We start from the raw sequence: 26435 nt of genomic DNA, 5'->3' as shown, positions 1-26435 counted from the left end.
CCCCCCCCCCCCCCCCCCCCCCCCCCCCCCGGAGCTCTCCTCCTCCAAATGGACGCTTCCTTTTCGGTATTCAGGTTTCAGCTCCAATGCCATCTTCCCACCGGGATCTTCTCTGATCATGTCCCCACCACCATCACACCTGTCTCTTCACCCCATTCTTCCTTGCACTTGACACTGCCTAAAATTCTCTGGGACCTTGTCTGTCTTACTCACCCTGTACCCCTAGTGCCTAGAAGCCTGCCGGGCACATGGCAGGTACACAATACATGTTTGTTAAATAAATGAGCCCCATTGTTTCACCGTTTAAGCATAAATTAATAATCTTCAGGATGGTCTCTCTTCATGCTAGAGCTTCCAATATGTAAGTGTCTAGACAGTCCTTTTATTTTTGGCATTTTTGGCAAAGTGACTCGCTCCTGGAATTTAACAAAACTGGGCAACGCCTGTCTCCCTGGTCTCCTCCGAAGCTGTGCCACCTCTTCTAGAATCTGCTGAGACTCTTGCTGCCTCGCCCCTTTGGGGGGCCAGTAAAGAGGCACAGATGAGACTAAAGTTTTACGAATGCCACTAGAATATTCTGCTGCCTGAAAAATTGGAGCGCCACTGGACTGGAGCCTTCAAGCCAGAGGCAGCCCGAAGCCAGCGAGGGGCCCGGTTCCTCAGCGGGCTAGACACATGGGATTAATTCAGGCAGGAGCCAGGCAAGAAAAGCTGGCTCCTGAGAAGTGCTAAAGAAAGGGAATTTTAAGATGCAGACTGGAAAGAAAGCTGCTGGGCGGAGGGGAGGAAGGGCTCACTCTCCTTAACCCCGGGCATCTTAACCTGCTGGGGTCAATACCAAACGTTTCACTTGGGGGTATTTGTGTGCAGTGTATGTATGTATGCTTCAGCGAGAGGGGCCACAGTTTTTATCAAGGTTGCGAGAGGATCTGTGCCCCACGGATCTGGAAGGCATGCAATTAGGTTAGCGAATCATCTCCATCCTAAACATGACCTGAACCGAAACAATCACGAGAAAGGAAAAGTGCTTTGTGCTCCAAAGAAAACAAAGGCCGTTTCCAACAGGAATTGGCTGTCACATTCTCTGCACTTGAAAAAAAATCAACAGAGCATCCGCCCAGCCTGCCCAGGGCCCATCCCTTAAGCCCAGGTCTCCAGGGAAGGCAGCGGGCCTTTGTTTTCCAGCCTTTGGGCAACTGGCTGGGCAGCGAGCCAGAGGGGAGAGACCTCCATGGAAGAAAATAGAGAGATATGCCAAGTTGTATGGGCCAGAAACACCCGAAGGTGGGCTCTGGCTGATGTCACAAGACCCATCGGCTGAGGAAGAACGTGCTGGTCGCAGACTCGATGTTCTCTCCTGCTTTCTTGATTTGGCCCCAGCCAGGATGCGGGGCCTGCTTGTCCCTTGGGGTGCTCCGGGGCACCACAGTGTTAATCATGAGGCTGGGGGCTTTTCTAAGAAGATTTGGGACCCTTCATGGTTGGCAAGCCCACGTTTCTCCCTGTGGCCACCGCAGCTATGGGATTGGAGCTCCTGCCTATTTAAGGCTATGTGTCACATCTGGTGTTCAGAAAGGACACTCCCTTCCCCTGGCCCTTGTTGCCTTTGTAAGGGGAGGACCTGGGACGTGGCAGAAGGCCACTAAAGGCTGGAAGGAGACCCGTGAGCAGGCAGGTGGCCCGGAGCCAGCGTGCTGTGCCAGCACTTGGTATAACCTCCAGGGAGGACGCAGTCCACACACGTCCCGGCTTCCAAGAGGCAGGCCCTGGGTGTCAGCCCGCAGCCGTCGTCTCTGCTGCTCAGCCTCTGGGCCCCGTGGATTCTCACTCAGCCTTGAGTTGTTATTTTTCAATGTTTGTATGTGTTCCGTCTTTAATATGTCCCAGAGGGAATTCACGATTTCCTCCCCCAACTCTGATTCTCCTCCAGGCTTTCCCTTCTCAGAAACTGGCACCTTCATCACCTACAGGCTTATCCTTTAGGTCCCAGCTAAACAGCACGTCCTCCGTGGAAAGACCTTCCCGGGCACCAAATCTAAAGTGCCCCTCCACCCACCCACCCAGACACCAAGATGCCCTCTTTCATGTCAGCCTGTTTATCACATTCTGTAATTATTTTTCTGTGTGTCTTCTCACTCAAAACGTAAAGTCCATGAGGATCGATAGTCTCCCTTTGCTTCCCTGGAGCCACTCTCCAGTCTTCTCCCCCCTCCTCTAGGCCTGAGGAGGCTGACGGGGCCTGTGTTGCCCAAGTTCCGACGCCCCCAACTAGGAGATGGGGAGTGGACTGAGGCGTCGGTGGCTCCCTCCTTCCTGCAACTCTTGCTCAGATCTGGTAACCACTTTCTCCGCTTGCCCTGCCAGGCCCGGGTGGTAATGGCTGCCATCTGTTGCCAACCCTGAAGTGCCTCACCATCCCTTCACCAGGGATCTCTTAACCCTGCCCACACTTCTGCAAACAGTCCCTTCATTAAATTCTCCTCAACGGCCCCTCTGGAAGGTGCCACTTGTTGCCCGACAGAAGTTCTGACCAATACGGGAGCCACGTCTAACTCACTGACCAGCTTCCCCAACAATGTGCTAAAGAATGTCTGGCATGTCTTAGGTACTCACTACATGTATTCTGAATAAATGAAGGAATGACAAGGATACTGTGTTTTTATTTACATTTTTATTAAGATATAATTCATATACCGTAAGATTCACCCTTCTAAGGTATACAATTCAGTGGTTTTTAGTATATTCACAAACTTGTGAGACCATCATCACTATCTAATTCCAGAATATTTTCATTACCTCAAAAAGGAACCCTGTACCCATTAGGGTCGCTGCCCATTTCTCCCTTCCCCTAGCACCTGGCAACTACTAATCCACTTTCTGGCTCTATGAATTTGCCTGTTCTGGACATTTCATATAAGTGGAATTATACAATATGTGGTTTTCTGTGCCTGGCTTCTTTCACTTAGCATAATGTCATAGCATGTATCAGTGTTTCATTCTTTTTTATGCTAAACAATATTCCATTGAATGGATACACCACGTTTTGTTTATCCATCCATCAGCGGTTGGACATTTGGGCTGTTTCTACCTTTTGGCTATTATGGATGATGCAATTATAAATATTCATGTATAGGTTTTTGTGTGAATGTATGTTTTCCATTCTCTTGGGTATATACTGAAGAATGGAGTTGCTAGGTCACTGGTAGCTCTAGGTTGAATTTTTTGAGGAAGAATACTGTGTTTTAAATCCCCAGCACTACACAGTACTTTGTTTATCTTGTGGCCTCAAGTATTGGCATCTGCATGGGAAAGAACCCAAACTGACAAGGATGTGGAGCAAAGGAAGTCTCAAACACTGCAGCTCCACTCCTAGTCATTACCCAGGAGACGTTCTTGCACATACGCACCAGGATATACAAACAAGGATGCTCATAGTAATACTGTTGGCCCCAAATTGGAAATAATCTAATGTCCATTGACAGCAGCTTGGATAAATACATGGTGGACTATACATCAAAGAAAATAAATGAACTACAGCTACACATAACAGCATGATGGGCCTCTCATAGTGTTGAAAGAAACAAGTAACAAAAGAATACGTATAGTACAGTTTCATTTACATAAAGTTCCAAAACAAGTAAAACTAAACCACGGAGTTTAGAAATGCAAATGCAGGTGGAAAAACTATTAAAAAGTTATTTCAACAAAAAAACAGGATATCGGTTACCTCTGGCAGGGAGCGAGGGAGATGTGTCAGGGAGGGACACAGGGAGGTCTGAGCTGCAGCCAGTTTTCTAGTTCTTGTCCTGGGGGATGGACACAGTGGGGTTCACTCTGAATTATTTTCACTCTACATAGGTACTTACTGACTCACGTACTATTCTGAAAGTTCTGTTTCACAACTAAAGAACAGACAGACAGAACCCAGGTTTAGGTGTCAGGAGCACTGGATTCCAGGTCAGGTTTACCACTAAAGAGCTGTGTGACACAAGACAAATTACTTAAGCTCTCTGCCTCAACTTTTTTATCCCTAAAATGAGGATGATAATAACAACTGCCATTTATTCAGGGCTTACTATTCCTAGGCACCATGCTAAGTACTTTGACATGTTATCAGTAGTCATTGTGTGTCCCTTGGGCACAAGGAACACGTAACTAAAGCCAGCTTAAGTAAAAAGTATTACAAGGATACAGAAACGGCCTACAGACCCTCAGGTCAGGGTCAGCCGGGGAACAGACTCTGGGAACTTTCTCTTGTTGCTGCTTTTCTCTCTGAAATGGTTGCATTCTTCTCTTTTGCTATAAACCGGTTGTCTTTGCATCTTGGTCCACGTGTGAGTAAATGACCACCCACAACTCCGAGGTTTGTATCTTGTCCACTCAGGACAGCAGCCAGACTGAGCCTGGAACCTCTCAGTACAAATTACAAAGCTCCTTGGGGGAAAGAGTTCTCACTGCTTTTGTTTGGATCCAGTGCCCACCCCTGATCCAATCAACTGTGGCAAAGCGGCAGAGTCATGCGAGCCAAAAGACCATGAACCAAGTGGGGACTGCGAATGGTTGGCAGTCACCCATGGAAATCTAATGCTGTAGAGAAGGATAGCCCCAAAAAGGCAGCTCCTAGAATGGGGGCAAGGGAGAGTGGAAGGACAGACAACCCAATATCAACTGTTATTTAATCTACTGTTTACAGCAACCCATCGAGGTAATGTCTATATCCCCATTTTATAGATGAAGAGACTGAGATTCAGACAAGACCCAGTTTTTCTCAATAGCAGCACTATTGACATTTTGAGCTGAACAATACTTTGTGGTGGGGGCTGTCTAGTGCATTGTAGAATCATTAGCAGTATCCCTGGCCTCTACCCACTAGATGCTAATGGCACTCCTCCAGTTGCGACAATCAAAAACGTCTCCATATATTGCCAAATGTCCCGTGCAGTTGACAGCCACTGACACAGGCTAAGTAAATTGCACACCCCACTCCACTAAGACAGAGACAGGATTCAAACCCAGGTCTGTTGGCTTCTAAAGCCTGTTCTCTTAGTCGCTGTCTCTCTTATGGTCCTATCTAACTTACCTACCTCATAAGGTTGTAATGAGGATATGCTGAATGTAAAAGCACCTTGAAGAGTTAGGCAGGACATAAATAAGTCTCCACATTCTTCTGATGAGCTCCCACTGCTGTGGATCCATGTGGGTGCTCAAACAGGACAGAGCTCGACATCTCTAAGAAAGTTGAATTCCATGGACCTGGCCACCAACTAACCGCATTTCCCATTTAGTTTCGTGATGTGATTACTCTCTAAATCCTCTCCCTCATGAAGACTGATATTCCCAGGGTCTTGCTGCCGCAAGTCCAATTCCACTCTGTGAGCTACGATTTATGGTAACTTTCCTTAGCTGGCTTTCCTCTAGTGGAGGCAAGTCTTTCTCCAGATAATTTGGTCCCCAAAACCCATAGATTCTTCCACAAACAACTGACTAAGCAAGTTACACCTCTTCCTTCCTGAACTAGAAGCCTCAACAAGCTAGGCTGCGCGAGGTTCATGGTTCCATTATTCCAAACCCAGTGGTTTCCTTGGAGAGGACCATCCCATAACTAAAATGCCTCTCTGAGAATATTGCTTGGCGAAGCTCTACATGAACAGACTCCAATCTGTTAGTTTTTATTCTGGTTTTCAATCTTTGCTGTGACTGGATTCTAAAAAATGATCAAATCCTTCATTTGTCGGGCTTTGAGGCCCTCCCATCCGAACAATAAGGGAAAACATTTTGGCTAAGGTTAGGGTGGGTTGGCCACACACTACTGACAGGAGGTCTTTACAACAATCTTCTGGAAGTTTATAAAAGCATATCCCTATAGGTTAATTTGGCTGCCTAATAAAGTGACCATGACATGTCATTCATATCCTTCCAGTCATAAAGATATAAACAGTTTGTATGGAGGTCTGGTTACAATATAATATATATGTATTCGTTTTGATGAGGAAGATTGGCTCTGAGCTAACATCTGTTGCCAGTCCTACTCTTTTTTTCACCCCCAAACCCCAGTGCATAGTTGTATATCACAGTTGTAAGTCCTTCTAGTTCTTCTATGTGGGATGCTGCCACAGCATGGCTTGATGAGCGGTGTGTGTGTCCGCACCCAGGGTCCAAACCAGTGAACCCTGGGCCGCCAAAGCAGAGTGTGTGAACTTAACCACTATGCCACCAGGCCAGCTCCACAACATAATATTTTTTAGTAAACTTTTTTTTATTGAAGCATAACTTAGATGCAGAAAAGTACACAAATCATTAGTACACAACTCAATGAATTTATCCCAAAGTAAACACACTCATATAACCACCCCCCAGATCAGGAAATTACCAGCATTCCAGAAGCCCCCCTCAGGCCCTCTTCCAGTCACTATCCCCACCCTCTCCCTAGACATAACCACTATAATTTTAATCTTACGACCCCCATATTTTTTATGTATCTGATGGCCCAGATAATTATCCCTGGAGGCCAGAGTTTATCAGAAGCTGAGAGGATTGTTTCCCCATGAGTCACTCCTTTAAAGATTATTTTATCAGTGAGGATGCTTCCAGCTGCAAGTAATAGAAACCCCAACTCAAAGGGCTTAAACAATAAGAAAATTTACAGCCTCCACATAAATGGAAGTCCCACTGTAGGGCGCCCTTCAGGGTTAACTGAATCAGCAGTTTGCGTCAACAAAGCCCCATGTTCTTTGCTTCTCTCCACTCAGCCATCTTGGTTTTCCTTCATTCTCAGGCCAGCAGCAGCACAGCCACAGCAGTTCTTTCTGTGACTCCTTCTTTGGAGAGGAAACTTCTTCTAGAGGTCTCATCCCACTGGTGAGAATTGGGTCACGCGTGCAACCAACCAGACCAGGGGGACGAGATTGCCGCAAGTGTCTTAGACATCATCTAGGGTGGGATGGCTGTTGAGAAATCCACTCCAGTACTCCCTACCCATGTAATAAAAATAGAAAATGTCTGGCTCAGCTCATTTATAAACATGCTTTATACTGCTAAATGGTAACAAGGGTTATAAACTGTGGAGATTTGTGGCTGAACATGCTGTTGGAGGTTCAAGGTTAGAGGTAGGTAACGCTCTGTGAGGAAAGAATAAATTGACCATGGCAAAATAAACACAGCAGCTCTCGCCCTCTCTCCTCTAAACGTCAATGATCCTTCCTCTCTGAATTGCCCGTTTGGGCACTGAGTCATAAACATATTTTTGAAAGTTATTGGGATAGTGTCTGTTAGCAGTTATGCTAAGTACAGGACACAATGTTTCAGTATACACTTAGGACAAATCCTGCCTCGTTACAAATCACATGATGGCAGGCAGTACACATGGGGCAGGACATTTATTTTTTTATTTTTTTCTATTTAAAGATTGGCACCTGGGCTAACAACTGTTGCCAATCTTCTTTTTTTTTTTAAAGAGTGGCACCTGAGCTAGCAACTGTTGCCAATCCATTTTTTTCTGCTTTACCTCCCCAACAGTCCCCCCTACCCCCCCCCCCCACCCCAGCTTATCAAGCCGTGCTGTGGCAGGCATCCCACATATAAAGTAGAGGAAGATGGGCATGGATGTTAGCTCGGGGCCAGTCTTCCTCAGCAAAAAAGAGGAGGATTGGCAGCAGGTGTTAGCTCAATGCTAATCGTCCTCAAAAAGAAAAAAAATCATAATGATTAGTTTTCTTGCATTACTTCTGTGATAATTTCTTCATTTTTCACTTCTAGATCTCCTATTAATTGGGATAGGTATCTCCTGGTATGAACCTCACATTTTCTATCTTTTCCTTTTGGTTTCACCTTGTGGGAGATTTCCTTGTTTTTATTTTCCAACTCTTCTATTGCTTTATTTCTGCTCTCATTTAACAAAAACCTTTATTTTGAAATAACTTTAGGCTTACAAAACTTGCAAAGATAGTAGAGTTCCCATATATTCATCACTCCACTTCCCTAACGTTTACATCTTACATAACCAAAGTACAATTGTCAAAACTAAGAAGTTTAACATTGCAACAACACCGTTAACTACAGACTTTATTTGAATGTCACCAGTTTTTCCACTAATGTCCTTTTTCTATTTCGGGATCCCACATTGCATTCAGTTGTCATGTCTCCTTTGTCTCCTCCAATCTATGACAGTTTGTTCAGTCTTTCCTTGTCATTCATGACCTTGACACTTTTGACGAATACCAGTCAGTGTTTGTAGAACGTCCACCACTTTGGGTCTGTCTGATGTTTTCTCATGATTAGACTGAGGTTATGAATTGGGGGGAATACAACAGAGGCGATGTGCCTTCTCAGTGTAGCATTTCAATGGTACATGATACCGATATGTTACTTATTACTGGTGATGTTAACCTTGATCACCTGGTTAAGGTGCTGTCTGTCACCTTTCTTCACCGTAAAATTACTGCTTTTCCCTTTGTAGTTAGTAACTGCTTTAGGGGAAATACTTCGAGGAAATGTAAATATCCTGTTTCTTCTTAAGCTTTTGTCTAACTTTAGCATTCATCGGTAGCCTCAAATTTTGTAATTTCTAGAATTATTATTCTCTGAACATTACTTTTTAAATAGCATCCTATGTTTGTATTCATGTATACAATATCATCTCTCTTAAGTTATCAGGTTTTTTTCTTTTATTCTGCATTCTCTCTTCCTCTGACTTCCTTTTTCCTATTTGTTTTGGTCTCTTTTTCATGTTAAGGGTCAAAATGGTTGATAGCCCTTGGCTATCCACTCAAATTTAACTGTTAAGCAAGCAAGGCACTAAAAACCTTTTTGGATGCTTTGCATCAGCAGAACTCATTGACTGAAGGATTTCACTGCAGAGTGACCATGTGGAAGCTACCAAATGTCAGTATCTGTAGATCTTTTCTCTTGGACTGGTGAGTTTCTCCAGAGAGGAATCTTCCTAGCCCCTGCCTGCAGGTATAATCTTGGCTGCTGGTATTCTAGAAGCCAAGGGGGTGGGCTGGAGGGTGTCTCAGCAACTAGTATGAACTTCCATTTAATATCCATCTTCAGGTCCATACTCACCACTGCCCTCATCTCTGCCTTGTAATCACATCAAGATCCTCTCAGGTTCAACTTCTCCCAGGATTAAACCTCCAGCTTTCATCAGAGGAGAGGGACAGTTGCCTAGCTGCGCAGAGACATGGGGTGAGAGTGGGGAGGCGAGTTTAACTCACTGTTTACAACACTGCTTACCCTCAGAGCTAACTGGTGCTTCCCATTGTATGAGTTTTTCAGGGATCTGTGGTGTGACTTCATTGTGTTGGCTTTTCCTCGTGTTTTTTCAGGCTTTTCCTCCTGTATGCATTTAAATTTGTTTTCTGTACTCTTCTAGGTTTATTGGCCTTCTATCTTCCAAAAATTTCTTGAGATCTTGCATCAACTGAGGTGTACTCTCATTCACTTTGTCCTTGTGATTTATGTCTTTGTTTATTCCTTACTCTCATCATTGCGTGACTTTTGGAAGGGAGCAGAAATAAACAAGTTTGTTCAAACTGCTATGTTCAATCAGAAACCTCTTACTGTTATTTTATTTAGGATGGTCAAAATCACTCTAAATATTAAGTATAAAGTTCTATAATACAATCTCCCATGCAGAAAAAATTCCAAATGATTTCTGTAAATACTCCATCTCAAGGAGGTGGAGCATAACTCCTTACTCCTTAAATGCGGGCTGCCCATAGTGACTTCCTTCCAGTATGGAACAGTGGGGAAGGTTCCTTCTAAAGAATAACTTCATAGTAGAGAAACCTAATGAACACTATCTCAGCCTGGTGATCAAGGTCAAAATCAACAGTCATAAATCATATTGATAGTATGTACCCTTGAACTGATGTGATAAAAATGGCTATTGACCTCCTGAGCCTCCCCCAACCCCAAACCCACAGCCTCAGTCCAATCACAGCAAAAATATCAAATTCAAATAGAGAGCAGCCTACATTGTACCTGACCACTACTCTTCAAAACTGTCAAGGTCATCAGCAACAAGAGTCCAAGAAACTGTCACAGTCAAGAGGAGCCTAAGGAAACATGATGACTAAATGTAATGTGGTATTTTGGAACAGAAAAGACATTAGGTAAAGACTGAGGAAATATGAATAAAGTATGCACTTTAATAATTTATCAATTTGGTTCATTAATCATAACAAATGTACCATAATAATGTAAGATGTTAATAAAAAAACTGGGTGTCAGGTTTATGGGAACTCCCTGTACTGTCTTCACAATTTTTCTGTAAATTTAAAACTGTTCTAAAAAATAAAGCTTATTAAAAATATTTCTATGAAACCAATAAACACTGACAGCTGAATCTATTTACAGATAAACAGGATCGGTCTGTGGGTGTGCAGGGGTGAAGGGGGTTTGGGGTTGTTAGTGATGCAGGCAACAATGGATGTATCTCATAATTCTACTTGGAAGTCCTAGATGGATCTTCAACAAATTTGGCTACGGTTCTTCATTCAGACACAGCACAATAATCCATACTGAATTAACTTAGTCCTTTCTTATGCCCAGCATAATGAGAGGAAACTCTGAAGGATGCAGAAGACCATTCCTTCAAAGAGTGTATAGTCTATTAGCAGAGACACTTAAATAAAATATACACACACACAAAGTATGTGATTATAGTATCTGCCTTGGGTAATTGCTTCTCCTATGCTCTCCCTCCCTTTCAAACCTGAGGAATGGGTCCCCATGCCCTTGATGGACCAGAAGCGGACACTCTGATGCTATGTGGCCAACCACACTCTCACTTCTAGGAATTAATTCCCATTAGGTGTTTGGACTGGAAACTAACGTAGCCACTTTAATTCCTATTGGTCTTCTGATTCCCAGTCCTAGTTCCTCATGAGGTCCAGCTGTGCTTCCGACCCTTCAGTTCTCTCAGATTCTCATTCATCACTGATTCAAGACAAGTTCCTATGAAAAGTTCCTTTTACCTATGTTAGCTTAAATAGGTTTCTGTATCTTATTCTACGACAAAAATAATGAGAGTGTGTATCTTAAGTAAAGAATATTCTTCTTTCCAAAGATAATTCAACTAGCACGGAATAAAAAACCAGTTTCTGCCCTATGAGAGCTTAGGTATTTGGAGAGGCAGAACCCTTACAAAGATATTAGCAAGGCACGCATTTTAAGGTCAGACAAGTTGCAGAGGCGATAGTAGTCAGGATATGTGTCTCAGAAACCCGAGGTGAACTAGCTTAAGACAAAAAGCAAATTTATTGATTCATACATGAAAGGTCCAGAGGTAGAATATAGCCTTAAATAACAGTCAATGACGATGCTCAAACAGGACTGCCTTAGTTTACATGGATGGTCCAGATTCTAAACAAATCAGCCTTATTTCTTCCAAATGTTTTCCAGGTCAGACCATTAGGTAAATTATTTTACCACAATACTTAAAAATGAGGGGAAGCAAAGCTGAGATGTTGTCATTTGAGTAAAACAGAAGGCACAGTAGTTCAAGAGGGGCAAAAGGGAGGTTGGAGTCAGAGATAAGGAAAAATCCAAAAAATTTTTTAAGAGACACAGAAGGACAAGTGGGTTAGATTGGGAGTCTTGGAAAGCTCACTTCCCTGTGCTATTCATGGTTGAGCTTCTCCCAACTTCTATCTTTATTTGTTCCTGATTAGATTTCATGGGTAATTAAATCAGACTGGGCAAGTTTGTGAGAAGATTCATTTCTATTGCAGACACCATCCTACTGTCCTGTAAGGTAGTGCCACCTCCCTTTCTGAAAAACTTAGGTGAGGAAACTAGAAAAAAGATAATGAAAGTTTAAGCTTCTTTAAGGAAAAACAAAATTCAAGCACCTCGATTTTAAAATTTCTTTTCCCAGGTCCATATGGTTCTAAAGTTAATATCAATGTTTCGGTCACAGAGATTAGGACCAGGGCAAACAATACGAAACTGTTTTGACACTGGCACTGATGGGTCAAAAATGCCATTTGTCACACTTGTAACAGACAGCATTTCTATCTGCATTATGTTGTGCTTCCTCCAGTGAACTTGAACCATCTTTTCATGATATGACAATCTCAAAAGCTGGAAATGACAGTTTCCAAATCTTGCTACATGGCACGAAGTAGATTTCCATTTCTCAAACTTCCACGTGACTTGTAGAGAGAGGTTCAGAAGCGGCAAAGGTCAAGCCAATCAATTAACAATTACTTCCTATTAAAAATTACAGATTTACATATATATATTACCAGGTTAAATCTTATCCAGGATCCTAGAGTGGGTGATGGGATGGGTGAAGTTATGCAAGAACTTCCCATCTACGCTGGCTAAGGCTTTCACTAATAGTCCTCAACTCTCCATCCTTATAGGCTAAATTTTATCAAAAGTCTTTTCTAATAACAATGGTTCAAATCTAAATTCTCAATAAATCGTTTCAAGAGACTGTTTTGCAAGGGACTGAGGGGCATTTTAAATAAGTGGTTTCCACTGAATCAATATGATTCTCTTCAACAACCAAGACTTTTCAGGGACTTCTGAGACAGCAGCTATTTTTAAGTATGAACTTACTTAAGAAAATGATTACGTTATTGATTCCATTTTATTAACCATACACAGAAACATCTAGATATGCGAATTAGTAGCAGACATATCAAGCATATTATTGGAGTACAGCTAGAGCTTAGATTTTATATGGGAACCACCGCAAGTGGAAATTGAGAGTTTTAGGCTAGATTTGAGTTTAAACTCTAGCTCTCCTCTTAGCTGTGTGGCCCCAGGCAAGTCAAGTCATTGGTAAAATTTGGATACCCCATCTACTGTGTAAGGACACGCTAAGAGTCAGGATCAGAAACGTCTGTAAACTATCGAAGACACTGCCTAGCACATAGCAGACGGCACCTAAATGATAGTATTACAACTGTCCTCATGTTTCATCTGAAAGCGACTCTAGTCTCTCCTGAATGCTTCATAAAAGAATTAAGTTCTTAAAATGCTGGCATATATATGATTAAAAGCTGGGTGGTCCTTGAAATACACAGTATAGATATCTATTAAGCTAATTAATGTCGTTACCAATATTACCTATAATTACCAACAATTTAGTAAATTGTATTGGTATTTCTTACCTTAAATTTACATAGTTGGAATCACAATCTCCTACCTTGGGTTTTCAAGAATCAGCCAGGATTTGTCAAGTACCTGGCAAACACTCAGCATCAGGAAGAGGGCAATGATGTGAGTTATTAGGATTGAAGATTAAACACTAGATTGAAACACAAGTAATAAGAACAGGACCGTCCTTTCCTGTTGGTCATCCTCAACTCATGTGATAGTAAAATAACCAAGCCCTAATGAACGCTGCCTCGTTAGCAATGTTAGAAGGCTATCAGTAGGCTTTAAAGGTAATTATCAAAAGGATTTATTTCCCTTGTTTTATTAACACAGTCACTAGAATTTCAATCCCAGTGTTTAATTTTCCCTAACAATTTAGCTATTTCCAAGAAAAACAGTCATTTGAAGACTGGCATTGCAGATAACAAAATATTATCACCCCCGCACTGGCTTCTCTTTACCAGACAGTTTCAGTGAAAACAGAACTCCCGACCTGTGTCCCTAGTTGCCACTTCACATCCATTAATACAGCAAAAGTCTTAATTTTTGCCTCTCACGATTATGAAATGAGCAACTCACTTCAAGGAAAGAGCAGCAGCAAGAATCCTGAAGAACCACAGAACTCCCCATCGAGTTACACTAGGCACAATATTAGCACAGACACAGGCGACTTTCACGCTTCTCAAATCTTTTCTTCCAGAACACCTGAGGATTATACAGCCAACACTTCTACTTTAAAAACAAAACAAAAACCAACTTTTCTTTTAATAACTGTAGTCAGAGCAAGAAAAGGAAAACAGTATCTTTATTGTGTGTAGTTCCAACAAACATTCACTGTGTGCACATTCCAGCAGAAAGAGACAAAGATCTTTGTTCAAAATATGCTGAAATAAAATAGGTAAACAAACTCCATTATTGAATACACAAAAGGAATGTTATTATTACTCGTTCATAGTTGAGGGTGAAGTAAAAAGAAAGGACACCAATAATCACAATTACGTTCTGCCCAAATAGCAAATGTAGAGCCTAAGTGCAGGCAAAGAGCAGCTCCTAAAACTCAAGAGTAAAATGCCAGACACAGGGTAGGTAACCTGACGACTACTTCTCTGCTTCTTGGAAACTCCCTCTGAGATCACCCCAAACTGGGCTCTTTCAGAGCACAGCAGCCAAATGTGACTAAACCTCCCCATTAAGTTTGTGATATTTGGCAACAGAATGAGATGGTTAAAGAAAAAAATCAATCTCTTGTTGAGACAAGACATGTCTGAATCCATTAAACATTCGTGTTCAGCATTTCAATCTCCTAAAATGGAATTTAACCAGATAGATATCACCTGAGATTTTCAACATGAGATACCGTAAGTAATGACATACCTGGCCTGTAAAGAATTTTTCATTGCTTCATATCGGAACCAAATGAGCATAAACTCAATAATGATCTTATTTCACAACCTATGCATTTATGACAACTTGCTGGAAGAACTTTACAGGCTCATATTACAGGTTCCAATGAATTTTTGTTTCTGCTTAAGTTGTCTGAGAACTAAACACAATATAAACTTTGTCCCCACCGCTTTCTCGTCTTTAGAAACGTGGAAGTCATTCAGAAACCAAAACCAATTCCTGAGAGACAGGAGCTAAAGATTTTGGAGGCCCAGCACGAACACCCCTATTTTGGTGGCATAAGCTTTCCCTCATGCTCTCCTCTGGTGATCTCCAGGCGTTATGTGTACAGTAGGGGTGCAGTCGCAGTCAGTCTTCCTCAGGAATAAACCACCCAACACCCCCGAGACTAGCTCTAGGGGCCGGGGTCAGCCAACAGGGACGGGCTCCACTTGCTCTCCAGAGAGGTTTTCACAACCTACTAATGTGGAGACTGTTTTTCCAGAATTCAAGGCTACCTCCTAAAACAAAAGTCCTTTTTGATGGATTTGGCTAACATACTGTATTACTTTATTGTTTAGAAAAACCTCTGCAAACTCTCATACAAGCTCTACTTGTCACCTGGCTGTTTATGGAGGCAGCAGGATAATAGTAAATGGACCCCAAAGTGGTTTTTATAATACAAAGTGACATCACATCAGCATCAGATCAAAAGAAGGCCTGGGTCTTGGATGGGTTTCAGGGAAGGCAGAGACAAAGTCTGAAAGTCTACTTCTCTGGCTCTGAGTAAAAATAAGTCCAGCTATAAACAGAAAAAGACAACCAATATGAAATAGAAAAACATACTTTTTACAGTGGTTTATCTTAAAAATATCAAAAACACCAATTTTACTTAAGACTATCATTCTTTACCGTTTCTTATAAGCCAGATGTTTTCCATTCAGTTTTGGAGCCTACCAGCACACTTTTAATTGGTCCAAGTTATCTTCTGGCTTAGTTTTAGCTTGAATGCTCCCTTTCCAGCTCCTCAATACTCCTTTGTTCTTTATTTCTACTGCAAAATGGCCCCATGTAATCATGCAACCTAATTATTATAGCAATTATATACCACTTCTTATTCGAGGCAACCCTTCCTAGCCTTCAAACGGAGGAGCATCAATAGTCACATCACTTTTGTTATATAATAACCAAAGTTTTTTTTCAATAAATTGTCTTGAAGTGGCATCTTATAATACACACAAAACATTTTCTAAAGGTAAAAGTTTGACTATCACCATATCTGATACATAAAAGTCAGTCAGAAATCCCCTAAAATTACTCCATAATGTCACATTCAAATGTGCAAATACAAGGTTAATATTATTTTGATGAATTCTAAATTCACTCAACTGCTAAATCACAGGATACAAGACCTGGGTTGAACTTTTTCTTAAATAGTTTGCATGGGCAGACACTGGTTTGCTGGGCAGTTTCCCGTCTTGTCAAGTCGCTGGCAAGCTGGAAGCGGGGAGGAAATACTGAGCAGTGCCCGTGGTCCTTCTGGAGCGAAGCTGCTCCCTGCTGCACATGACAACCGCTCACAAGCAGAATGGTAATCCTCAAAGGATGGGGAGAAAAATCACCACAAACAGCTCTTGGCAGAAAACAGCCAGGACACTGAGGTCTCCTCAGGTGCTTCCACAGGAAAAAAAAAAGTAAAGTCAAATATGCCAGAGAAATTCCTGAGCCAAGAAGAAATAGTAACATAATTTTAAATAATAAGCTACTCCTCAATGAAACACATCCGAGAAAAAAAACTCCGAGTTTTTTATTCTCACGGAAAAACAACAAAACCACAGCAGAATAGTAAATGGACCCCAAAGTGGTTTTTATAATACAAAGTGACATCACATCAGCAGGAGATCAAAAGAAGGCCTGGGTCTAGGATGGGTTTCACGGACGGCAGAGACAAAGTTAGAGCCACAGAGATAAAATACAGATGAAATGCAACACATTCTCTCGTCACAGTCTCCCCCTCTCAAATGCCGCTTTAGTGTGGAGGGTATTTTACTGGAGCAAACAAAAGATCAAATATTGTATCTTTGATCAATTTGAAGTCTCTTAATTTTGTAAAATGGGGAATAAAAAATTTGATAATCGATAAACAAAAAAGCAGCAAAAATCTATGGTAAAGCTCTACAGATATAATTATGAATTTATATTTTACCAGTAAAAGATGGTTGGGGGGGAAGACGGCGAGAAACTGGTGCCAAACAAAAGCAAAGGATGAAATCTTTGGTGCTTTCTCTAAAGCACTACTTTTCACAAGAAAGATTACTACGAATTTGCCCCATCACCTCAATTCACCTCTCCCTTTCCCTGTTTCTCTCTACTCCCCAGAAATAAAAGTGAAGCATGCTTCTGTCCAGCACCACTTGGTGGACCCAGGGGGTGGCCAGAGCTACCTGCCACACTCGCTTGGGAGGGCAAGGTTGATCACATGGTTCTTTCCAATTTCAACAAATAGAAACAAGGAAGACCATTTGGCGGCTGTGTTTTAAGTCTTGACTTCATCAATTTAAACCCCTTATGATAAACAACAGAATTAAGTCAGAATTTTTTTTTTTAATTTACTTAAAAGAAAAACGGAAAAAGAAAAGCTTCAAAAGCAGAGAAGGCTGCCCTGTTAAGAATGTCTGATGTGCAATCAAAGTATTGGAAAGCAGGCATTTTTACCAAAGGGCAATGTCACTAGGACATATGGATTGTAATTATAAAAGACAGTTTTGAAATGCAAAGGCGTTCGTGGAAACCAGTGGAGAGAGGAAACAGTGGTAAGGACACAGAACAATGGGCAGGTGCTTTGGGAGGAAGGCTCTGAGAGATGAAGGACACTGGCCCCGGCTCTGAGGCGGATGTGTGGCCAACCGTCTGGGCTCCAAGGGGGAAGAATAAAACTGGCAGGATTCGGGAAGAGGGCACCACTGCAGCCTCCAAACAAGTCTCTAGTTTCCACTTCCACGTGTGTATGCTTCCAGACTCCAACAAGGTCTCCTCAGGAGGATCTGCTTTCCGACGTGTAGTAACGATACAAGAAACCTAAGAGAATGGCGCCGACGATGGGGAAAATCCAATATATCCAGCAACTAGAAGCGGGGGAAAAAGCAGCAAAATCATGAACATTTTATCCCAAACGTTCGCTATCCTTCAACATTCACATTTTCATATTTTTATGAGCAGAGTTCTGATTTATTTGGGGAAATTTAACTGCTTTTATCACAGTAGGTGGAAACAACAACTATTTGGATTGGAGTGACAATATTTAATCAATTTTAAAAAGATTGAAAACAGAATGTATAGTGTGATACCAAAAAAAGATATATATGTATATGCACACCTCCACGCGCATTTTTACAAACCCATTTCTGGGTTCTGGGATTATGGCTATTCACATTTTTCTTCTTTGTGCTTTGTTTTTCAAATATTTTACAATTAACATTTTTTTAAACAGGAAAAAGCCATCATTTTATATATATAATTATAAATTTAGAAGCAATAACATCTAATACAACTATTGGCCATATTATTTCTGTCTCACATGTATTTTTTTAAATTTAATCCTCACAACAACTCTACAAAATAGGTACTACTATTATTCTCATTTTAGACATAGGAAATGCAAGCTTTGCACCTAAAATCACAAAGTGAAGCAAGTCGAGTGGTTCCAAACCCATCCTCTTAATCTCTGCTTAACAAGGATATACACACGCACACACAGAACACATTGATAGTTCTAATAAAGTAAATGGCAGGTGGCTTCAAAAGTCCTGTAAGTAAGAGACTTTCCTCAGGAGTTTGAGGGCAGTCACCATGGCCCTAAAACAATTCTTCTTCTCAAACAGCGCTTATTAGCACTGCTAGTTCCAAGGCGTCATTCTTCCACGATGCAAGTGACCTGCCTGTTCCTCTACTTAAGACAAATGCAGTCTTGATATTAAAAGACTTTGAAGCCAATAAAACCAGCTGAGGTTCAATAATAAAAATGATTCTTTTTGCCTAAACATGCCTAGCAGTTTGTACACTTAAATATGGCAAAAAGCTGCTCCGGACAAGTTTAGAATGTCAGTCAGGTACCTTTGTTTAAAAAAACAAGCAAGCTGGCATGTACATGAGCAATATGGCACACAAGAACTTTGAAGAAATCTCCCCCGAAGAATAATGAATTCAGATATCTTGGAGAGCAACCACAAGAGACAAAAGAGCTCAAAAGTAGGGTTCTTAAGAAAACACTAAAGAAGAGAAATTCTTCAGTACAAAACACTGAGAATGGCTGACGGTCAATCCTCAAATAATCCTTCACAGTACTGGACTGCCACTGAGAACAGAACCAGAGGAGATGCATTTATACTGTGCCAAAGGAGGCTCAGGATCAACATAACTCCCGGGCCATAGACAGAACTTCCTCTTGGAGATTCATTCAGGTTATTGCATGTAGACGTGATTCACTTATTTTACTGCTTTGTAGTATTCCACTGTATGAATACACCAGAAGGAATTCATTCATTTTATTAATGACTGGTTATGTGGGTTGTTTCCAATATTTTAATATCTTGAGTAACGTTGCTATGGACATTCTTTTTTTTGGAGGAAGATTAGCCCTGAGCTAACATCTGCCACCAATCCTCCTCTTTTTGCTGAGGAAGACTGGCCCTGAGCTCACATCTGTGCCCATCTTCCTCTATTTCATATGTGGGACGCCTGCCACAGTGTGGCTTGAGAAGCGGTGTGTAGGTCCACACCAGGGATCCGAACTAGCGAACCCCAGGCCACTGAAGTGGAACATGCAAACTTAAGGGCTGTGCCACTGAGCTGGCCCTAACAATGGACATTCTTGTGCATGTTTTGTGGTATACACGTGCACACATTTCTCTTGAGTATATCCTGAGAAATGGAATTGCTGGGTCAAAAGTTATTCACATTGTTAGATTTACTAGATAATGCCAAATTGTTTTCCAAAGTGATTGTACCGCTTTACATTTCCCTAAGAATCTTGGTGATCCACTTCCTAAACAACTCTTATTTTTGGAATTTTTAATTTTTGCCAATCTGGCAGGTGTGAGAAATACCCTCTAATTTTAATTTGCATCTCTCTGGTGACAAATGAAATTAAACCTTTTTTTCATATGCTTATATTGGTGTTTCCTCTTCTCTAAGGTACTTGTTTAAGTCTTTTTCTCATATTCTACAAAGTTATTTTTTAAAAGTTGATTTGTAGGAATTCTTTAAGTATTCTGCATAATAATTCTTAATAGTTTTATGTGTAGCATAAGTCTACTCCAAGTTTGTGGCCTGTATTTTCAAATTCTCTATGGAGCACTTGGGCGAGCATAAGTCCTTAAGATTAAGGAAGTTGAATTTACTACCAGTGTCCTTTAAGTTTGCACTTTTTTAACACTCTGTCCATCACCTCAAACAAAAAAGATGGGACACTTTTATGGGGAAAAAAAGACACATTTTTCTCTCTTTCTGAAATGCTTTAAGTGGGATCTCAGAAAGATAAAACAGATAGCTTTATACAATCTCTATAAAGATTTTTTACAAGCCAAAGATTCCACAGTTATCTTTAGTAGAGACACTTAAGGGATGGCAAATTTATACATTTCAGAGCTAATACCTACTGTATTACTAATATTAGTGTAAAGGATATTTGTAAATAAACCTTTGAGAAAACCCAAATTCCTGAAAATGACTGCACTACGTAATTGTTTCTTCCGTAAAAATGCAGTAATAGCACCTACCTTACAGAGCGGTTGTGAGGATTGAACAAGATTAAGTGGCAGTCGCAGAGCTAGGCTGAGCTGCAGAGACGGGCACTTGACTGAATAGTAGTTACCTGTCCACGCATACTGGCCTCTTACTGAGTAGGATTCCAATTTATGTCACAGCAAGATTGAAAAACTACTCAAGGCATGAAATTTTGAGATGACTCAAAAAAGACTGAAATTGTAAAAATTAATTTTGCTAATGCCAAGGAACTACTGAATTTTCAATAATTTTGATCAAAAAAGAATTCACTGTCAAACTGTACTCTTAAGTTATGTTATATATGTATGTTGATGGAAGAACTTCTTACTAGACATTATCTTGAGCATAAGGAAGTCTATTAAGGCAATACTAACCTTTTGCACGTGTTGTTTTTCGAAGGGTCCTGAAGAAAATGCATAATCAAAATTAACAGACAAAAAGAAAGAAGATTAACACAGAGTACATAAATCTTCTTGAATATCTACATAAACTCTGAAGCTAACATAACTTGACCTTTCATGCAATTTGATGCTTACAAAGCTATATGCAATGAGAGGACTGGGAATTCTATTCCTGGTAAGATACTGGTATTCCCTAGTGAAGCACCCTTAATGAAAGCATAGAGAAATGACCTAAACTTTTTTTAGATGTAAAAACAATGCTCTTGGTACCAACTATATTGAAATGGACTAATCTGCAGTCACAATGAGCCGCCTGGTTCAGCTGGGCTTGCCACTGGCAGTAGCTAAGATCACATCTTCTGAAAACATATATAAAAAAATTAAAACTCTCATTTTGTAACATAGGGTCAACTGTGAAATGCTCTAGAGCACGCAGAAGATTGCTTCGTGGCTTATAGAAACCAACTAGTTTACTACCTGAAATCATAATAATTATGATTGGAGATCTTATGTCTTATTTTACAATGAAACGGGGAAGAATGGAGTTAAAGGGGAAAAAGGCCAAAATAACCTTAAAAGCAACATTTTGGCAATAAAAAGTAATGATGTACTGATACATGCTACAACATGGATGAACCTTGAAAATATTATGCTAAGTGAAAGAAGCCAGAAACAAAAGACTACATATTATACAAATCCATTTATATAAAATGTTCAGAACAGGCAAATCTATAGAGGCAGAAAGTAGATCAGTGGTTTGTTAGGGCTGTGGGGGAAGGGGAGTTGGAGGGAAATGGAAAATAACTGTTAATGATTATGGAGTTTCTTCTTGGAGTGATGAAAATGTTTCAAAATTGATTGTGATTATGGTTGCACAGCTCTGTGAATATATTAAAAACCCTTGACACCATAAATACGTGAATTGGATGGTATGTGAATTACATCTTAATAAAGCTATTATTAAAATTTTTTATTCAATTTAAGTAAATATCAAATGAAGTTATTGATTCCATTAACCAGCTGTATAATAAAAAAGGCTTGCTAACTTACTGCCAGAGGACAATAACCCATCAGCATAGGTTACTCCTTCCCAAAATATCACCTTTCCCAATATGCAGAAGTATGCCAGGGTGCGAACACAGAATATCAACTCTGCCTAATCTCCAAGAATTTCCAAAAACTCTACATACTGGCCTAGATACTTTAGAGCAGACCATGAAATGAGTTTTAATTTCATATATCCAGAAATCTGTCATGCAAATGAATACACGCCCCAAACCTGAAAGAAATTAGCCTATAGGCAAAGTAAAACTTCTAATTAAACAGTTTTAGGTAAACCATACTGATATACTACCACACTTTGAGACCTTGATGATTACTGCTATCTGGGACATTTCTACTAGAAAGCATGGATCAGGCTAATTAAAACATATTATTGGTCAATCTTTGAGAAATACAACAAATGTTTTACAGATTTGGAAGGCCCTGGTGGCAGTGATAGCGATGGTGGTGTGTGTATCAAATTAAATTATAATGTTGCCTTTTTAAATATTCCATTACGGTAGCCAAGAAATAATTGAATTCCATCAATAAAATGCCCATGGTCTTTTATACTTTATCCACATATATACCAATGATTTATAGGACAAAAAAAGTAGAGTTAGTATTAAAAACAATGAGATAATTTGAAAGGCTTCATGAGAGCATTATGGAGTAGTATATGTATTATGATGGTTAATCTGTATCACATTAAAAGCCATATAGTTCACATAAATGGATTCTCAAGATTTCAAAGCTGCTAGCCCCTTTTACAACCAAAAGCTCTGGATGTGTGCTAACTTAGAGTGAGCCTCAGACAATGTAGTAAGAAAATAAGAGAAGAAAGAGAGGAGGAGAGAGACCAGAGAGAACCAAGACCACATAATATGCTGAAATTGTAATACTTTCTAATTAATAAAAAGTTAAAAATATACATTTAAAAAAAAAACACTAAATACCTCAACCTCTGTTTTAAGATCAATCCATCCCTGGAGGCAAAAAGATCAACTTCCCTAACACTGGAGGAAAGAGAAGAGAAAGAAGCGTGCCCTCTCTGTAGGATACTGACAGCCAAGTAAATGCCAAACTAGAGCGACGCCACTTTTCATCAACTATAATGAAGGAGTTGTTCAAGGCACTGCTCTCAGTCGCCAAGAATCTCAGCTGAGTTTGGAAAGAAGCCAGTTAGTTATTTTTAAAGTTACAAAATTAAAAAGAAAAAGGTTCTATTAAGAGAAAACCTTCCTTCACCCTCACCCTGCCATACTCTCTATGCAGAGTCCCCCAACTCGCATTTCCACTCCAAAGCTCTGTGCTGAATCTAAAGGATGCTTAAGTAAAATTCCTACAGTTTATGACTAACTTTAATTTATCCCTTTGGGTGTTCAGCCATATCTGGCTGGTTATGTTCTTGCCCACATTTTAATTTACAGGCAAGATTTCTGGTCAGGAGAACAGTGACTGTTCTCAATCTTTGGCATGGAAAATAGTGATTGCAATATTATATGATTTCAGTTACAAAAGAGCAGATCAAATCCAGAGATCTTCCCGCAAAAGCCCTATCAAGCCATTAATATGCACGCTTCTTTATTCTCCAAGGAGTTTGGAATACACTTCCAAACAACCAAATTGCTTTAAGTCTATTCTGATTTTAGTTGAAAATTAACAGAAATTAACTGTTTAAATAAACTGGTTCCTAAAGTTTAAAGTTCACTAAGGTTTTAATTCTCTCATAAAATAAATAAGTAAATAAATATATTTACATACATATAAATAATTACAGGGGCTTTGTAGGATAAAAGGAAGTATTTCATTATACATGAGCAACCTTTTTATAAAGCTGCTCATAAGGCAAAGTTCAAAGATGAACAATGCCCTCTAAAACAAATTTCTGTATGAGTCTCTCAAGAACACACTATGTTAAGATATATAAGATATCACTGGAGAAAAAAATTAAAACACTCACAGAATAATTTCTACCAGGCCCTAAGAAGTGAAAAACTTGTTATAACATTGAGGGCTGATTTGAAAAGGATGTTACCTTGTCCTTCTGACACCTTATGCTTCACAATTAAATATTTCTAAACAGAGCGTTACAAGAGGATATTAATTCTTGAGATCCCTCAACAAAGGGTAGTCTTTGGAGAGTGACTTTGCCAGACAGTCTATATTTTATTTCAAAAGAGTATGTTACAAGTTAGAAATGCTAGACAAAAACAGGGAACAAAGAAAACACCTGACAAAATTCTTGAGCAAATGGCAATCGCTACTCATCTAAAGGGCATCTGCATCGCTATTCCCAACTTTAAAACTTAGGTCGTAAGTACGACAGGAACATTAAACAACTCTTGAAATTTTTAGTATAATGCAACCAACTAACTATATTACACAATTGTAAATAAGGTATTCTTTTTAGCTTCTCTCCCATAAAAGAGAAAGTAAACTGAATGTTATGTATCTATAATATGTTATGTATGTGTAACAGAAAACTATCTGTGTTGGGGCCGGCCGGGTGGCGCAGCGGTTAAGTTCGCACGTTCCGCTTCTCGGCGGCCCGGGGTTCGCTGGTTCGGATCCCGGGTGCGGACATGGCACCGCTTGGCAGCCATGCTGTGGTAGGCGTCCCACATATACAGTAGAGGAAGATGGGCACGGATGTTAGCTCAGAGCCAGGCTTCCTCAGCAAAAAGAGGAGGACTGGCAGTAGTCAGCTGACGGCTAACCTTCCTCAAAAAAAAAAAAAACAACAACAACAACAAAAGACTGTAGCATCTGTGAGAAAAAATGTATCTGCCTCTAACTGCAATTTACAGATTGCTTCTAACATATGTGGACTTTACTAGATTTCAAATGTTAAACTTCTTAAGTTAAAAAATGAAGTTTAAAAAACATGTCAAGCCTTTATGGAGACAATCTTATTTGTTTAAAAAAAAAGATTAAATCTTGTTGCAGCAAATGTCATCGCATCAAAACTTTAGTCTATGGAATACTAAATATTTATGAAAAAAGAATGAGGAAGATCTTTCTGAACTGATAAGGAACAATCATTAAGATAAAATTTTTAAGTAAAAAGAAGCAAGGTGCAGAACAATACATACGAGATTTTTTTTAAAGGAAGAGATGGTTGGTCTGCCTATCTATCGACTGACCGATCCATTCAGCCAGCCAGCCATCTATCCATTTATATTTCTGTATCTACAGAATTTCTTTGGAAAAGTAAACAAAATGGTAGCTGGTTACCTCTGGGGAAGGGGAACTGGATGGGAGGAAGTCATCTTTTATCATACACTTTTTTGTACTATTTGAAATTTTTACCATGTACATCCTGTACTACCCATGCAAACTATTTAAATGGGAAAATGGTCAAGTTATTGGGTCTATTCATTGTAATGAGATCTGACTAGTGAAGCAGTTGAACTGTCACCTAGATAATACCTGTTGAATAAATGAATGAAATGGTGCCCACTTTTGTGGTCAGGTTAGCATTTATATGTACCCTATCTCCTGAACTGATGCCAGATTGAGTGATAACAGAAGCAACCTAGAAGCAAGAGCATAATCAAAAGAGAGACTTCATGGACCACAAATGTGTCTAGGATACTTGCAGCACAGTAGGCAGGCGGGCAGGCTGGCACAGGAAACACTAAGTCTGTTTGTAAGGTGAGTTTCCATAACCTAAAGCAGACCAGAAAAATGTGAACTCAAATATGAATAGAAGATTGATGGCTCTCAGCATGGGACTAATCTAGCCAGGAAGAGAATCACAGAGACAAAAAGGGTTTTAATTCTAGTTAATTATCTTTGACTGAAGCAGCTAAGAAAAACATCTGTTGCCAGACCTGTAGTTTCTAAGCTTTCAAGTTTTAGTATTGCAATATTGCAGGCCCTTGAACCTCAGGCATTACCAATCTAACAAGAAAACAATAGTGACTTTCAATTATCTACCTGTGTCATAGCAAAAGCAATATGAAAGGTAGTTTCAAAAAAACTGGGAAAATCTTCCTGATTTATATTCTGGAATAGCATGTTCTGGGGTGTTTTCTTTTTTTAATTTTGAGGAGGAGGAGACAGTTCAGGGAGGGAAGGAAGAGATACGGAGCTGTGGAGGGAGGAGAGCAGAAGTGGAGAAGAAAAGAAAAAAGGAAAGGGGGCCGACCCGGTGGCATAGTGGTTAAATTCGCCTGCTCCACTTCGGCGGCCCAGGGTTTGCCGGTTCAGATCCCGGGTGCAGATCTAGCATCACTCATCAAGCCATGCTGAGGCAGCATCCCACCTAAGAAGAACTAGAAGGACCTACAACTAAGACATACAACTATGTACTGGGTCTTTGGGGAGGAAAAAAAAAAGAAAAGAGGAAGATTGGTGACAGATGTTAGCTCAGGGTCAATCTTCCTCACAAAAAAAATAATAAAGGAAAGGAGATGAGGGAGAAGGGAAATGAAAACTCTGTCCCATAAGGAAGAAGACACCTCTTAATTAGGCTTCAAAGAAATCACTTCTTCAGAGAGGTTCAGAAACGCTTAAGCAAAAGAAAGTATTAATGAAATGAACTTTACATCCATTTCTTCACAGTGGATGAAGAAAAATTAACAAGAGAGACACCTACATCCTAGACAGAAGGGCCTATTCAAAACTCTGTAAGAAATAAATCTGAGGGACCAAGAATTTCTTCCTGGAACTGAAATCAGGTTTGACTACAGCTCTATGACAACCTAT

General features: G+C 40.3%; 1 protein-coding gene across 1 annotated transcript in view; it reads right to left on the bottom strand.

Annotated features, from left to right (window-relative positions):
* Positions 1-13900: 13900 nt before the first annotated feature.
* Positions 13901-26435, bottom strand: part of LOC124250078 (cytochrome b5 type B) — a 32531-nt gene continuing 19996 nt past the window's right edge. The window contains exons 4-5 of the mRNA XM_046681824.1: positions 20655-20683; positions 13901-17621 (exon numbers count right to left, since the gene is read on the bottom strand). Of these exons, the coding sequence (XP_046537780.1) occupies positions 17531-17621; positions 20655-20683 (120 nt within the window). The 3' untranslated portion in view covers positions 13901-17530. The remainder of the gene's footprint in view (positions 17622-20654; positions 20684-26435) is intronic.

Source organism: Equus quagga, chromosome 13 (genome assembly GCF_021613505.1).
Source record: "Equus quagga isolate Etosha38 chromosome 13, UCLA_HA_Equagga_1.0, whole genome shotgun sequence".
Classification (NCBI taxonomy): Eukaryota; Metazoa; Chordata; class Mammalia; order Perissodactyla; family Equidae; genus Equus; species Equus quagga.
Note: the sequence above shows the minus strand (reverse complement) of the source record. Positions and strands in the feature narration are given on the sequence as shown.